The sequence below is a fragment of the Pseudorca crassidens genome, chromosome 2 (genome assembly GCF_039906515.1).
Source record: "Pseudorca crassidens isolate mPseCra1 chromosome 2, mPseCra1.hap1, whole genome shotgun sequence".
In the NCBI taxonomy this organism is placed as follows: domain Eukaryota; kingdom Metazoa; phylum Chordata; class Mammalia; order Artiodactyla; family Delphinidae; genus Pseudorca; species Pseudorca crassidens.
In genome coordinates this window covers 156,252,408-156,268,549 of record NC_090297.1, presented here as the reverse complement: position 1 = coordinate 156,268,549, position 16,142 = coordinate 156,252,408, and the positions used below count along the sequence as shown (strand labels likewise).

Genomic DNA, 16,142 nt, shown 5'->3' with positions numbered 1-16,142 from the left:
ATGCTCTTAGCTTTAGAATTTTCAATTTTTATATGGAAATAAAGGCCAATTTTTGAAGATTGGTTATTTTGTGAGCAGAGCAGGGATCTTCCTTAGTTGCAAAGCAGCTGTGGTAAAGTGGGGAGAATATTGGTCTAGGCATGATGACAATGTGTTTCTAGTCTTAGATCTAGTGAGAACTTGGGCAAAGTGTATAACTTTATGGGGCCTTATTTTCCTTAGTTAATGGATAAAAGTCCTTCCATTGTTTTAAAAAAAAACTTTATGATTCTAGGTGTAGATCTAATATCTCTGTTATCTCATATCTATGTTAATTCAAAAGTATGAGCCAGTGGTACTCCCACATACTAGTTGATTCTTTGGTTAGCATTTGCACCATTGTGGGAGTAGAAGGAATCTCAGCAATATCCAAATAGTGATCTGATATTGATATACTGAGTAATAGCTTATTTAGGGTCATGGGCCCCCTTGATGGGATGAATTGGCTACAGTGGTTTTAATAAGTTTAGCTGGTTTCAACTGAACCACTTAGGAAGGTGGTTATCAGACTTTCTGAATTCATAGAGCACTAAATTTTAAAAATATTTTAAAAGATTGATTTAGAGTTACTAACATTTAATTTTGCTAGGAAAGAACATGGGGGAAAGGAGAGAGAAAACTCTATTATCATCATTTTATGAAAAGAAAGGCTATTTTAATACAAAAAAGTAAAAAAGATAAAATCTTATAATTTTTGAAGTAAAATTAGGTTTATGAAAAATTATTCTTATTTTATTCATTTCATCTCTAATTGGTGAAACTTTTTATCTCAGATAGGTATTGACAAATAGGCCTTTAGGAATTGGTGCTCCAGAAAAACAGCAGTTCACATAATGCTAAGGGCATGTATTATGCTAATTGCTTCACAAAGAAAGGTCTTTTGCTTTAAGGGACTCACAAATAGGGCTATATGAGTAGACACACAAAGTAATGTGGATAGGAAGGAAGATCAAATAAAAAGAAATAAGTGGGGTTTTAGAATTTGAACTATTGGGGGGGTTAATAAAAATCTCTGAACTCCCATAGTGCTTTGTTCATAATGTTAGAACAGTAATTTCTAATCAACCTATGGTTTTGTCAAAAAGGGTTTTGGGGCAAACTTATTCCAAATTTACTAAAATTTTTATGTACTCAATACAATTTTATCCTCTTAAAACTGAGTTATGAAAAACTATACTGTTTTCTTCTCTGTGGTCTATGAAGTTTCATCAGTGGGTCAGTCATTTAAAATCTGCCCTCCCATTACATGACTAAAGGACCTTGCCCAGAAAACTAGTATAGCGGTGATTTGTGAAGAGATCAGGCAACTGCACAAACATTTTTCTGAGACTTGAGAAAAGAAAACTAAGAATATAAGTACAAGAGAGACATGACATTTTAAACCATTAAAAACTGGTTTGAAGACATTAAAAAGAAGTACATAAAACTTATGGGGTCTCTACTTTACTTCATAATGCATTAGCAATGTTTCCTGAATAACTGAATGTGATACCTGAAGAATTTTTTGTTTTGTTTGTTTGTTTGTTTAATGCAGCTGAGAGTCTTGGAAGATAGAGTTTTGTTTCATCTTTTCTCCACTCTACTCCCAGCTTCAACGTCAGGAAGAACAACCTTCCTGCCCTCAACAGTTTCTGGGGACAAGCAGAGAAATGGGGTTTAGAGTTTGGGGAAAGAAAGTTATCATGGGCCTGTTCCGCCCTGGGCTGAATAAAAGCCTGGGAACCCTTATTCAGGGGGAGACTCCTAGGATGGGATTTAAGCATGGTGGTTCATCTGCAAATATGCTTAAATCCCCAGAGGTGTGTGTGGAGGGGACAATGTGTGGCATGGCTTATGCCTAGTTTCCCTTTCTTCCAAGGAAGTAGAGGAGTAGCTGAACAGGTGGACTAAGCCTTCTGTACTTTAGAAATTAGGAGAGTGAGAAGAGAATGGGCTTCAGAAAAGCTTATTGCCAGTGCCTCGACAGGGGACTGTTGTGGGGACTGCTAAACCCCAGCCCTCAAGAACACCATGGCTGTACATCCCACCCTTTGGGATTATCACATCATGCAATTTTCTAGTAGCCAAACCCCAGTGAGCAGAAAAAGAAATGTAGTTCAGTAGGCCTAGAATCTAGAGAGTAGAACAGACAAAACATGCAGAACAGATCCCAGACTAACTAGAACTGCTGGGAAGTATGATAACTTGAGCAAAACTGAACAGCACTTAAGGGAGTTCAAAACAGAAACAAAAACCAACACAACGTGATCTTCAAATTTAAGAATTTGGGGGCTTCCCTGGTGGCACAGTGGTTAAGAGTCCGCCTGCCGATGCAGGGGACACGGGTTCGTGCCCCAGTCCGGGAAGATCCCACATGCTGCGGAGCAGCTAGGCCCATGAGCCATGGCCGCTGAGTCTGCGCATCCAGAGCCTGTGCTCCACAACGGGAGAGGCCACAACAGTGAGAGGCCCGCGTACCACAAAAACAAAAAACAACAACAAAAAAATTTAAGAATTTGGTTAATGAGCTGAAGGAGAATCAACACCTGTCTGAGACTTGAATTAATAGCCTAGCAGTAGAGAAAATACTTCAAAACAGTTAGCAAAACTAAAATGAAACAAAAACACAGAGGAAAATATAAGAGATTTGGAGGACAGATTCAGAAGACCTAATATGCAAATAGTATGGGTTCCTGAATTAGAAAAAAAAACAGATGCCAAAGAGACATCTAATACACAAATCATAATTCAAAAAATCCCCTGAGCTGGAAGAAATACCTAGGACTTCAGATTGAAAGTCTCCTGTGGAATTGATGGGAAAAGATATACACATAGGCATAGACTTTAAACTTCAAGACAAAGAAAACGTCTTACAAATTTGCAGAGAGAAAGAATAAGTTGCTTACACAGGAAGACACAGAGAAGCTTTGGACTGCTCATTGGTAACACTGTCACTTCAAGACGGTGAAGTTACATATAGACTGAATAAAAGGTCCTGTAACTCAAGAATGCCAAAATATTTCCCAAGAGTTGGTGCTGATTTACACCAACATTAGCAGTGAATGAGTAGTCACATTGTTCCACAGCCTTGCTAAAACTCAGACTTACTTTTAAAATCAGTCTATTGGGTGTATTATATCTATTCAAATTCTAACTTAAAGTTACTAATAATGTTTAGCAGCCTTTCATGTTTATTGGCCTTTTGTGTTTTCTGTTTTGTGAAGTGTCTATCTTTTTTCATTTTTCTATTGAACTGTTTATCTTACTTATTATCTAAGAACTTTGGATACTAATCAAGTTGCAAATATTTTCTATAATTCTACTCTTGTCTTTTTGCTCTCATTATGGTGACTATTGATGGAGAAATGTTATTAATTCAAATAAATTAATCTTTTCCTTAATAACTAGTGATTTTAAAATATCATTTAAGATATTTCTTTATCCTGAGTTCATAAAAACAATCCCCTTAATTATCTGCTAAAAACCATATTGTTTTGTTTTTCAATTAATGTCTTGAAGTCATTAATCCACAAGGAATAGTCTTAGAGATCATGAAATCATGAAAATTCGAGTTCTTTTTTTCTCTCCCTGTGGGTATCTAGTTGCTCAAAAACGATTTATTGAAAAGTATATTCTTGCCACAAATACCTGCTATGCCATTTCTGCTGTATATGGATTTTTTTGTTGTTCTGTTACTCTCTGTGCCCAAACTTGGTTGTCCTGTTTCCTTATGAGCTTAATTATGTTACCTATGGTCTGAGATGAAGTTGTCTTCCTCCAGAATGAATTTGTGCTTGTTTCTGCCAGGTGCCTGGTGGAACTACCAGTATTGGATCACCTTAAACCAAGTTCATAGCTAAGATTTCCTTGACCACCTAAGTACTGCAAATCTAGGCGGCAAGCTAGGTTGCAAATGCACATGAGATCCTACCTGTGGTCAGTTTCTCAGGGACAGGGTTTGTCTCATCTTGTTTTGTTTTCCTACTCTTCTCCCTTGTTCCCTGCTTGGCTCAGTGTGAGGGCAGTCTTTCCTGGATTGCCCCTAGGAGGTTGGCTTTTTTCTTTCTGGTTCACCCTAATCTTGATAGTGTGATTTTGGGTCCCAGCATATTGTGGAGTTGGTATTAAACTCCTTGCCTTACACAGGTCCTGAGCCTTGACTTCTTTTGCCCCTTCTAATCTGGTGAGTTTTCAAAAATTGAACCCAGTTTACTTTGGAAAATGCCCTCAGGATGAAAGTAGCAGTGGTGTTTTGGTTCTCAATTTACCTTTCTCATTCTCCACTTTCACTAAAATTTTGGTCTGCTATTTACTTACTATATTGTCATCTCTTTAATGCTAGTTAGGAGATTTAGAAAATATATTATCCAGAAATTTTCATGGTTTTCAGTGGAGGATTGGTCTGAGTAATCTAGTTCACTAATATAGAATCCTGGGATTTAGAAAAAATATGTAGCATATGTGGAGCACACAAAATGTTTCTTGAATTGTGTTGAATTTAATTGGAAATCTGAGGAAAGAGAAATCTTCCCTGACTCCCAGATTAGGTTAGGCACCACCCACATCATTAATTTCTACAGCACTTTGTGCAAGCAATCATAACACTTGTAATAGGCGGATCAACATTAGTCTTTCTTATTAAATTGTAAGTCCCATTGTGAAAGGGGGATATCTTTCTGGTTCATGGTAAACATTTGGTAAATGATCACTGAACAAAACAAGTGAATGAAAGTATTCTAGAAAGTATGTAAATCAGACCATATTTACTTTAAATTGGCAGATAATAATAAGTGATAAGTAAATAATAAGATGTTAATAATAATAAGTGTATTTTCAACATTATCCTTATTGTAAAATTCCCCTGTCCAACATTAATAAAAATACCCTAAAATTCTCCACAGATTTACTATTGTATATCTTACAAGGGGTTTCTTATATTTCTTACATTTCAGTCCTTAGTGAGCACCTACTCTGGGCAGAGCAAAAATACAAATATGAATAAGACGGGTTTTCAGTCCTCATCAAGTTAAATCTATAGAATTCTGGAGACATGGAAAATAATCAAAGTAAAAAATGCTACAATAGGACTAAAAGCAATTTTGATGTGAGAACAGCACCATGCTACTTTTTGCAGTTTTTAAAAAGGAGTGTTTATAACAACAGACATTGTCTGTTAGGAAGGGTATCTTGATGGTCAATTGCACTAACTTAAAACAGGGAAATTAATACACTGTCGCATTTTAGACTATATTACTAAGAAGTTCCTTTTTACAGTGCCATTTTTTAAGGGAGTAAGTGAGCTTGTTTTATTTATTACTTCTTTATTTATTTTTTAAACATTTCAGCAATTAAAGGTTCTGAGGGCTAAGTTGTTGGAGATGAGTTTGGTTTTATTTCATCTCTCTAAAGAGAAAGTAGGTTGGTAGACCAAGCCCTGATAAAAGCAAAGTTGGCAACACGAATGACACTGCATGAGCTGGGGCTGGGGGTGTGCATGTGTGTGTCAGGACCAGACGGTAAGAAGATGGGAAATAAAGAATAAGAATTCCAGTCTAAGGCCGTCTGTTGAACAAATGGTAAGCTATGAGAAAGACTAATGCTATCTCTAGCCAAAACTTTATTTGGGGCCAAAATTACACTTTCCTAATGACCCCCTTGCTTTGTGTCACTTTTTAGGTTCTTCCTTCACAGGCTGAAAACCCACAAGTGCTAACTACATGCCCCAGTTTTCAGGAATAATGCTACCTGCAAGTTCTGTTTTCTGAAGGAATGTGTTTATGTTTAGATGATATTTAAACTATTGCTTTATTTTGTCAATTCAGCAAAAAATAATCAGACCAAATTCTCGTTTAGAGATGTGTTGACTTGGCTATCAATTTGTTTTCACTTTCCTGCAAATTATTTAATACATAATTAAACAGAATTGTGTTGATGCCACAACTGTTTTTCTCTCAATTATCTAAAAGGTCATTAAATTTTTCCTTTGGTCTATATATTATTCAAGTTTTAACTTCATTTCTCAGTATTTCATTTTATTTATTGAGGAAATTGAGTTCATCAGTAAGAACTCAACATTCTGAACAGGGTAGAATTACAAAGTAAATCTTTTAAAGGAAATTTACAACTATTTCTTTCCACTTTAGAGCTTCCTTTCTAGCACAGTGCCATTTTGGATTGCTCAAACAGCAAAGAAGGATTAGTTGAATCAAGAAAGTTTTTCACTCCTTTTTTCCAACAGTAGGGCTGTCAGTCATCGTAATCAATGCTACCTTAATGCAAGACTTTTTTTCTGATCTTAGCTTTCAGAAGGGGAATAATAAGGGCAATGAATCCCAGAGTTCTAGTCAGGGAAACATCCACTTCATAGCCAGGATAAATAATCTAATTTTCTTTTTTATTTTATGTTCTATAAATTTTTATTGATTTTTTGGCCACGCCTCACAACTTGCAGGATCTTAGTTCCCCGACCAGCGATCAAACCCATGCCCCCTGCATTGGGAGTGCAGAGTCTTAACCACTGGACCACCACGGAAGTCCATAAATGATCTAGTTTTCATTTAAGAATGAAGAAGGCATTAGTGTTCTTAGGTGGTAATAGACTCACAGGAAAAAATAAATTAGTCTACCTCAATCCCTGTAAAACAGCCCTGAGAAGATGGCATTATTAACTATAAAGTAAACAAAGTAATTTTGGTGGCAAACTGAAAAAGTGACTTGAGCATCCCTGAATGCATTATGGGTTATAAGGTTCAGAGAGGAATCATTGCTCCCTTTCACAGAGTCTGCTGGGAAGCAGCTCTGCCAGGGAATTATCCCCAAATGAGGGTATAAACCATGTCAGAGGTGGCAGCTGTATATACATTTAATCTTTTTGATATCCACTCCAGAGGATCCCAGCTAATCCCTTCAGCAAACACTGGATGGGCAGGATGCTATGGCTGAGCAGCTATTCTTTTTTGTTCTTTGCTTGGACCTGGGCAATGTTAAAATTAGGAACATCCTAGGAAGGTTGGTGGAGAAATACTATCCTCAGCTGGCTGGCAAGAGAGGATTTAAATGGGGATTATCCACACTCAGTTGATCTTCCCAAGAAGAGCATATAGAGTATGTAAAAATGGGATTGCAAACCTGGATCATTTTGATCTTCCCATTGCGCTCCAAAGCGAGGATCAAGTACTGGTGTTTTTCCTGAGCTTTCAGGAAAATCAGGCGTTGCAGCCAGTGCTCTTCCTCCTTCCAGTCTTTCCCTTCTGGTAACACTTTCATCTCTTGCCCGCTGCCAAAGTCCCAGATTTTAACTGTTCCTGAACACACAGAGAAAAGACTATATTGGCAAAAATAATGTATAGAAAGAATGACTTTTATCTCACAGAAAATTGATCTAACTGAAAGCTTTCTGCAACAGTTTATCCTAGGTTTATTTCCTACTGAGACTGCTATATGAGTCTCTCTAGCATTGCTGTGTACCAAATATATTTCTGTATGCCTTAATTTGTCACAGGCTGATAAAAAATAAACAGGACCAGCCAATGTCTTGAAATTTGCGACTGTTTTCTTTGAAATTCTCAGACTCTCCTGTCTGAGCTTTCTGTCTTAAGTGGGTCTTTTCTGTCTTTATTCTCCCAATGCCTTCCAGTTTGCTAAGTACTCTTCAGTATCTATCATCAATCTATCTATCTATCTATCTATCTATCTATCTATCTAATATCATGTCACAATGATTATTAATAGTCAAAAATCACTCCAATAGTGTCATTTCCTAAGGTGCTAATGTGTTTTAGGACTAGCTCCTACTGGTAACAAAAGGTTTAAAAGAATGCCAGCAGGTAAGAAACAGTCAAGCTTTGAGTTGTTTTTTTGTTACATAAGAAGGAAATGTAGAAAGGGTGTCATGTTTCTTCCTACATTTGAAATCGTACTTTCTTTATAGTTAACTTCATTCATTTAGGAGACCCTGATGAAGAGGCCAGGTGAGATGATAGCATACTTGTTGAATGCCTATTTCTGCATCATTACTCAGTGTACACTGATAATTATCTTCTAACATGGATTTTTATAGCGACCTCAGGGTTAAAAGCTAGTGTACTGCCCTTCACAGTACTTTTCCTCCCCTTCCTTAACCCTAATCTCAACCCCCTCCTCCTGCTTCTTATCTTCCAGTTCTAATCCTGCTGGGCATCCAGAATGTTTTCATTGTGCTGTTTTCCTTCCTTTATGCTAGGTTCCCTCCATCAGCAATACTCACAACCCCATCATTTTTTTTTTCACTAAAAACATCTTTAAACATTAATTAAATTCTCCCTATATACACAGCATGGTGGTAGGAGCAGGGGATGAAAAGTGAGCATAGTTTCTGCCTTCAAGGAATTTATGGTCATGTAGGAAGTCATATAAACAAGTAAAAGAAGTGATCATGCTCTCACTTACTCCTGGGTATGTGGACCACAGTCTCATGGCCCAGATTTCCTGCTAACTTAGGACTTTGGCAATAAGATTTAGTGGGGCAGAAAGCAGGGAGGATACTGCTCAGCTCTTCCCAGGTGATGGGTGGGTGAGAATGAGAGGGGACTGCTGGCTTGTGGGTAGAGTTGCTTTGGGAGCTAGAGAATCCTTTTCCTCAGGGTGTCCTAGACCCAGAGTCTTTGACAATTAACATGTACTTCTGAGGAGGACAAACTGTCACTAGCACTAACAAAGTGAAATATGACTTGCTTGCATGAAAATAATAGTATCTCAGTCATTTATACGAATTTCTTAGTGCTTATGCTGGGCAATGGTCATGTGCATTGCTCAGAATTTCTAATTTTCATATGTATGCAGGATGTGCTGATAGAGCGGTTAAGACTGCTTTCTTAAGAACTCTCCTACATGAAGAGCAGTTGCATTTATTCACACCTCATCAACTCAGCATTCATGATTTTATTTCATGTGTACTGTTATCTGCGTACACTTTAAAAACTCAGATTTTCATATCACGATATTCAGTCAGTCCATCCATTGGCTTACAAGCAAGAATTTATTTAGTAAATATATACCTAGAAGAAATATATTCTGAGTAGTGATGCAGATGGTCATATTGTCTAGATAAAGCGGTTCTTTCGTGGGAGTTCAGAACAAGGTAAGGTGAAAGAAGAGGCAGGCTATAGTTCTCTGGTTCTAGCAAGTTCTATGCAGTTCCCCACAGCATGAGCAGCAAATGACACAGCACAACTGGAGCAGGACATCCTCTCAAGTGTCACATGACACATGCCCTTAAGCAGCTTAGACTTATAAACAAGTCCAGTATAGAATTCTAGGTGTGATATAGCAAAGTTGGATGATATTTTGTCTGGTCCCATATTGTCAGTAAAAATATTATCAGAAGCACTAAATAGAATGTCTGTCTCTTAGCTGATGGTACCCAAAATTAGAAGGACAGAATGAGTCAGTGTAATACAGATAAGTCTCAGTCAGAACAGAATGAGATGGTATATGTGAAAGACTTTGCAAACTGAAAAGCAACTATATAAGTGTAACGTAAGGATTGATTATTTTGAACGACAGTATCAGGACATTAATGCCAGTTAGAGAAGAGCCTATCACTATTCAGTCAGGCACAGCACTCTCACTGGCACGTTTACATATTCCAGCCTGATTCATGCTTCCCCTCTAACCCAAACAACTTGTAATGAGATCCTAGAACGAATTCTCAGGACACTAAAGCAGGGAGGCTATACTCTGGATATTAGTCTGACCATTATATGCTCCTGTAGCAAAAAGAAATCCACTTTCATCAATAGCTGCAGAAGTCAGTTCAACATTGAAGCCATGAGGGTCTAAAATCTGGTATATTTGGAGGCCAGTTTCGAGTTCCCATACCTACAGGAAAGAACAAAACAATCAAATAATCCATAAGCCCTTCAGTTTTCGTCAATTTTACAATACTCAAAATAGCCTCAAAATTGGTACAATGCACATCTAACACCTCTCTCAACATTCTGCCATGAATGTTGGTTTGATCAAAGAAAGGTCTAAAAGATGTAGCGCTGTCTAATAGTTACTTTGCTACCCTGGAGTGTGTCTGTAACATATGTAGGTGGGCTGACACAAGCAGCAACTATTCCAGGCAGCCCCTGTCTGTCCAGGAAGTAGTCAATTGCTCCTGTAAGCACAAAGCAAGCTTAGCAGCAAGATAGAAATGTAACAGTTATGAGTTCAGTGGACAAAGAAATCAAATTGAATTTATTCTTTTTTTTAATAGATCTTTATTGGAGTATAATTGCTTCACAATACTGTGTTAGTTTCTGTTGTACAACAAAGTGAAATCAGCCATATGCATATATATATCCCCATATCCCCTCCCTCTTGAGCCTCCCTCCCTCTAAGTCATCACAAAGCACCGAGCTGATCTCCCCGTCCTATGCTGCTGCTTCCCACTAGCTAACTATTTTACTCTTTATTGACACTCATCCAAATTAGCTAGGGGTCACAGGACAGAATCTGTGGTTAACAGCATGAAATCTGAGAGAATCATGAGGAAAGGGCTCACTGACCTTTCCAAGGAGTGTTCTGATTAGGGACATGTGCCCAGCTCTTAACAGAGAGAAAAGGGGAAGGGAGGGCAAGGGAGGCTGAGACTTCAGAGAAGGCTGTATGTGTAATTAGGCTGGGTATAATCAGAAAATCTAGAAACACATCAAGTCTCATCACTGTCTCTTTGGAAATGCAGTAGAAGCTTTAGACTTGCAGTCTTTCAGTCTGAATCTTTCCCTTTTCATGTATCTGCCATTGTCAGGTGTATGTTAGACTGTCAGTAAACAATAAAATTGAACTGGCAACACAGTTTATACTCAAGATATTTGGGGACAGGGACAGTGTAAACACAGGGCCAGAGATGGGAAGGTGCACTGTTGCTCCAGGGAACTGAAAGTCAGTTGCTGCACCTGGAGTGAAAGAGGGCAAGTGGGAGAAGGAGTAGTTGATGTAATAAATAGTCCGGAGACCAGATAACAAAGGGCCCCCGACTGAGCTGTGGCAGAGCCAAGATCTGAAAGAAGCCAGTCTGGACCTTAAGTCCATGCTCTTAACCTTTGTGTGTCACTGGGTATAGCTGAGGTCCTGAAGGGAGAATGAAGAATGAGGGCCACTGCATGAAGGGGTCTCAGAGGCCACCCATTTCCTGGCCTAAAGTATGATCCCTTGCCAACCAATCAGGTATGAAAACTCACCTAGATGCCTTCCTTTCCCCTTCTCCCCTTGCAGGGAAGACATTTTCTCCTTAAGAGGTCAGTATTTTATGAAAACAGACAGGTTTTAGTTTTAGTTTCCCTCTACTTATTCTGTAGGCATTATCAGAAATAACTGATAATTAAATGAACTTAGGAGATTTGGGCCGGAGGAAGTCTCTAGCAGATAAGCACAGAAGGTCAAAATTGAGAGGGCATTTGAGGAGTCTCCAGATGAATGCTTTCTCCGGTTCCCTGTGTCTCCTTTTGGAGAGCATGCATGAAATAAAAGGATAAACACTGGAAGTACACACCTCCAGCCATCACTGCTAGATGACTTCAGGGGTCATAATTACAGATACAGTTAGGATGGTCAAGTACTCTGGCCTTTAGGGAACACATTAATGACATGGCCTGAGGATTGCAGAGGAAAGGACTTGGGTATTCACCTCAGGCAAACCTGGGTTCATATCCCAGCCACAATGCTTACTAGTTATATGAACTTGGGCAAGTTGCCTTGATCTCTGAGTCCTAATTTCCACATCTTTAAAATGGAACTCTTTATCTGTCCACAGAGAACTAGTACAAGGATTAAACAAGATCATAGATTTAAGGCACCATAAGGTTCCATGTCCTGCACCTATAGGTGTTATAGGAAACATCTATACATTTCTTCCCCTTCCTTCTTAACATTCTCTTTCCCGTGGCTCAGCTTAAAAAGTTTACGCACACACACACACACACACACACACACACACACACACACACACACACTAGTTTTTTCTCCTGGATATATTTCCCTTAAAATTCCTATTTTGATTGTAAAGACTACCTTCATTTTTTAATTGAGTGTGTAGCTTAATAACAAGCAGTATGAGCTGGATTAAAATGCTTGTTTTTCATGTGTTCATGAAAGCTTAAAAATAGCTCTAATGTAGGGTTCCATCATATGTGCCATTACATTTATTTAGTCACTTAAGGACTTACCTATAAGAAGAGAAAATTCTATCTTCTTTCGCTTTTTCTTCCTGAAGAGTCAATATATACTCACCTTAATTACAGACTCAGAGCAGATAGTAAGTACTTGGTGAAAATATTTGTTGTAAAGCATGACATTGATTTCTCGTTCATGGGTGTGAGGAACCCGTTTCTCATCTTGTATCATCCTAGTCAAAGGATACATGTCCATAACCCTAGATCCTGGAACAGAAATAAGAATCTCATAAATACCCAATATTAGAAGATTTGAATCACAAAGGATTTTATTCAACCAGTTGCATTTGCAAATAGTTGATCAGTGAGATTATTAATATCAGTGAGATTATTAATGCCTAGGAAACCTAATGAGGTGAAAATACATCCATTTCTTCAAAAATATTTTTGACAAATATGATTCAGCCAGAGAAAAGTATTCATTTGGGGCTTCATTAATATTCAAGTGTAGGGCATTTGGGCTTCCTTGATATCTGTTTTTCAGTGACCACTATTTTCCTATTTTTTATAGTCTACTTAGTGAAGTGGAGATTAAGCTACCAAAGGCTGACCCTTCATATTGGTTTTCTCTAGTCTCTCCAAAGAAGTCTCAACAGCAGCAAAATTGTCAGCAGGAGTTAATAAACACTTTCTTAAAGTGTTTAATTTTTTTTTTTTTACCAGTAATAAAATTGAATCTGTAATAATAAAAAATTATTCCCAACAAACAAAAGTCCAGGACCATCTAAAGTGTTTAAATTTTAAGATAAAGTCAACTCATGTGTTAAAGAGGAATGGAGGTGGCTCTTCTGGTAGTAGTTCTCAATTCAAATACGTCTGGATGGAAATATGAGAAGGATGTGGTAACCAGGTAATCAAACAACACATGGAACGCCTTCATAGGTTCTTTGACATTACACTGACTGTAACTGACTTTATCCAAACTGACAACAAAGTTAGATATTATGCTTATGAACAAATGGTAATCCTCTACATCAGCGGTCCCCAACCTTTTTGGCACCAGGGACCAGTTTTGTGGAAGACAATTTTTCCATGGACTGGGGAGGGGAGGATGGTTTGGGGATGATTCAAGTGTATTACATTTATTGTGCACTTTATTTCTATTATTATTACGTTGTAATATATAATGAAATAATTATAACACTCACCATAATACAGAATCAGTGGGAGCCCTGAGCTTGTTTTCACTTGCCATTCACTGGTAGGGTTTTGATATGAGTCTGCAAGCAACTGATTTATTATGGTCTCTGTGCAGTCAAACCTCTCTGCTAATGATGATCTGTATTTGCAGCCACTCCCCAGCACTAGCATCACCACCTCAGCTCCACCTCAGATCATCAGGCATTAGATTCTCATAAGAAGTGCACAACCTAGATCCCTCACATGCATAGTTGACAGTAGGGTTCACACTCCTATGAGAATCTAATGTCGCGGCTGATCTGACAGGAGGTGGAGCTCAGGAGGTAATGTGAGCAATGGGGAGCAGCTGTAAATACAGATGAAGTTTTGCTCACTCGCCCACCACTCACCTCCTGCTGTGTGGCCCGGTTCCTAACAGACTATGGACCGGTACCGGTCTGTGTCCCAGGGGTTGGGGACCCCTGCTCTACACGTTTGGCTAGATACACAACTACTATGGAAACAATGCGGTACAAAGAAAGAAAGTGGATCCAGGAGTCAGAAGCTTTGGGACTGAATCCCAGCTCTATGTTTCAACTAGTATCCTTCTACTAGTCAGTTGAAATATTTAATATTCAGTTTTGACATTTATAAAATAAGATAAATATTAATTCCTACCTTAAGTGGTGGTTGTGCAGATCAAGTGAAATAAAATCCATGAAAGCATTTTGTGGAAGAACTAATCAAATGGTAGTTGTTTTAATAGAGTAACAATAACAACAACAATGGTGACAGTTACAACAACATATTCTACAATGTTGTGTTGCTGTCATTGGGGTTTAGAAGATTACTATGGCTGCTTCATTTGAATGAAAGCACAAATTAAAATCTGAGAGATAAGCTTCATGCAGTTCTGATGTCAAGTTGATGGTTGCAGTCAACGTATGCAATTTTAGTGATTAAGCAATACACAAAGCTCTATACTTTTGTAAGCAGAATACTATCAGAATTACATAATATTGGGATGCATCTTTTATTTTCTGATTGTTTTTTGTGTTTTTCTTATTGCCTTGATACTTGAGTCTTTAGTTACTCTGATGATAAATGGGATGAAGATGCTGAGCCCAGCAATCAAACATGCAGTTTGGGGCACTAAGAGAAAATTTGCTTGTAGTCATTTTTATGTTATTTTTAGAGGAGGTAGTATAGAGGAGGGGTGCTTACAACTAGAAGTAAGTTCTGTTTTACAAGGTGGAAAATTATCTATCAAGCACGAAGTGCTATTTCACTTCTAATCCAGAAAAAAACCCAAAAGTTAAAAAATAATTATATTCTCTACCAGCAGAGATATCACCAATCATTCCTCTGCCCTAATTAATCCCACAGGAACTCAGAGCAGGTAGTCAGTGGAAAAATGCTTAGGAAATGCATTCTGGGTTGATGTTCCAGAAAGAATAAGTATTGTCAATACCGTTCATTTCTTCTAAACCTTCTTCTGAGAGCAGGCACATAAATAGTGTTCAACCCAAATGCCAAACAGAGGCTTTTGTCTCTTTAGTCAGCACCTTTCTAAGGGGCAGCAGGAAAAGGGGACAACAAATCTGTTGGCCTCAGTGCTGGGGGTTCTGTCATTCAGGACTCTATCCTCTCTCTCCACTGTTCTTTGTCTAGAAGTGGGAGGGTCAACACACTCCTCACCGAGTAACTGTCTCAGTACCAGAGTGCATGGGGCCAAATTGCCTCCTTGAGGAGAAGGGGCACTGACTCAGCATGCTGGTGCAGCCACTCTAAGATGCATCATATTCCTGCTCCTGATGGTCAAGACAGAGCTGGATTTGCCCTACGTGTAGCAGCAGCTTACATCCCACTTCTCTGCTTAACCCCACCACCTTGACTCCTAGGTTCAAGACCTCATCCACCAAGCTATAGAAAGATAGGAAGGAACAGGATTGAATTCAGTTACCGATTGTGAGGAATCACAGTTTATAAATTTCCCATCTAGTTTTGTTTCTCTTCTAGTCAGTGATAAAGTGCTAGTTAAAAAAAGGTAAAACATCAACATATGAGTTTTGTGTGCCATTAATTGGGTGCACTTACCTGTAACAAGCATGCCATGATTGGAATCAAATACCATAGAGTAAATCTGCATGTCTCCTGGTCCTCCCTGGCTATCATGGAAGACTTGTAATAGTGAAAGAGTCTGTATATCCCACACCCTGAAAACCTGGAGGGATAAAGAACACTGGTCACCATTTTTCCACTTTACTTTCCCTACTCAAAGCTATTTAGGTGAACCCTTTTTAGAGTCTACAATATGCTCCTAAAAACTTGTAGGAAATTATGATTTACATATGAGCACTCATTTGCTAAACTTTAATTTGGTTCTTGATTCAATTGTTATTCATTAATATCAGAAGAAAATAAAAGCAGTGACTAAAAGTTTGCCTATAGGAACTAGATTTTTCTATCCTTACAGAAGAGAGGAGAAAGACATAGTACTTATTATCCTTTAAGAATTTAGAGGCATGATAAAGGACTGGCCATGATTAACAGTTGAACTGAAGCCATATTTCTCTTTACACTGTGGATTAGAAAATAGAGAGAAGGCATAGTTTTGGTGGAGGGTTTCAAATTGCTCTTCCATGACTTAAGAAGATGAGAAAATCTTACTAAATGAGGTTTCGAAGAACCCTCCCCTCTTCCTGTCTAGGGATGTAAGAATTACAGAAAGCAGTTTTTAGGGATGGTGTAGATATAGGAAGAGTATAGGAAAATAGGTTATTAGAGCTCTCCTTTGAGGAAGGAAAC

At 38.2% G+C, this 16,142-nt stretch overlaps 1 protein-coding gene across 1 annotated transcript in view; it reads right to left on the bottom strand.

Moving 5' to 3' along the window:
• The window catches only part of WDR64 (WD repeat domain 64), a 147,868-nt gene that overhangs the window by 67,288 nt on the left and 64,438 nt on the right, over positions 1-16,142 (bottom strand). Inside the window, exons 11-14 of the mRNA XM_067715031.1 lie at positions 15,432-15,558; positions 12,274-12,422; positions 9,753-9,876; positions 7,147-7,322 (exon numbers count right to left, since the gene is read on the bottom strand). Coding sequence (XP_067571132.1) covers positions 7,147-7,322; positions 9,753-9,876; positions 12,274-12,422; positions 15,432-15,558 — 576 coding nt within the window. The remainder of the gene's footprint in view (positions 1-7,146; positions 7,323-9,752; positions 9,877-12,273; positions 12,423-15,431; positions 15,559-16,142) is intronic.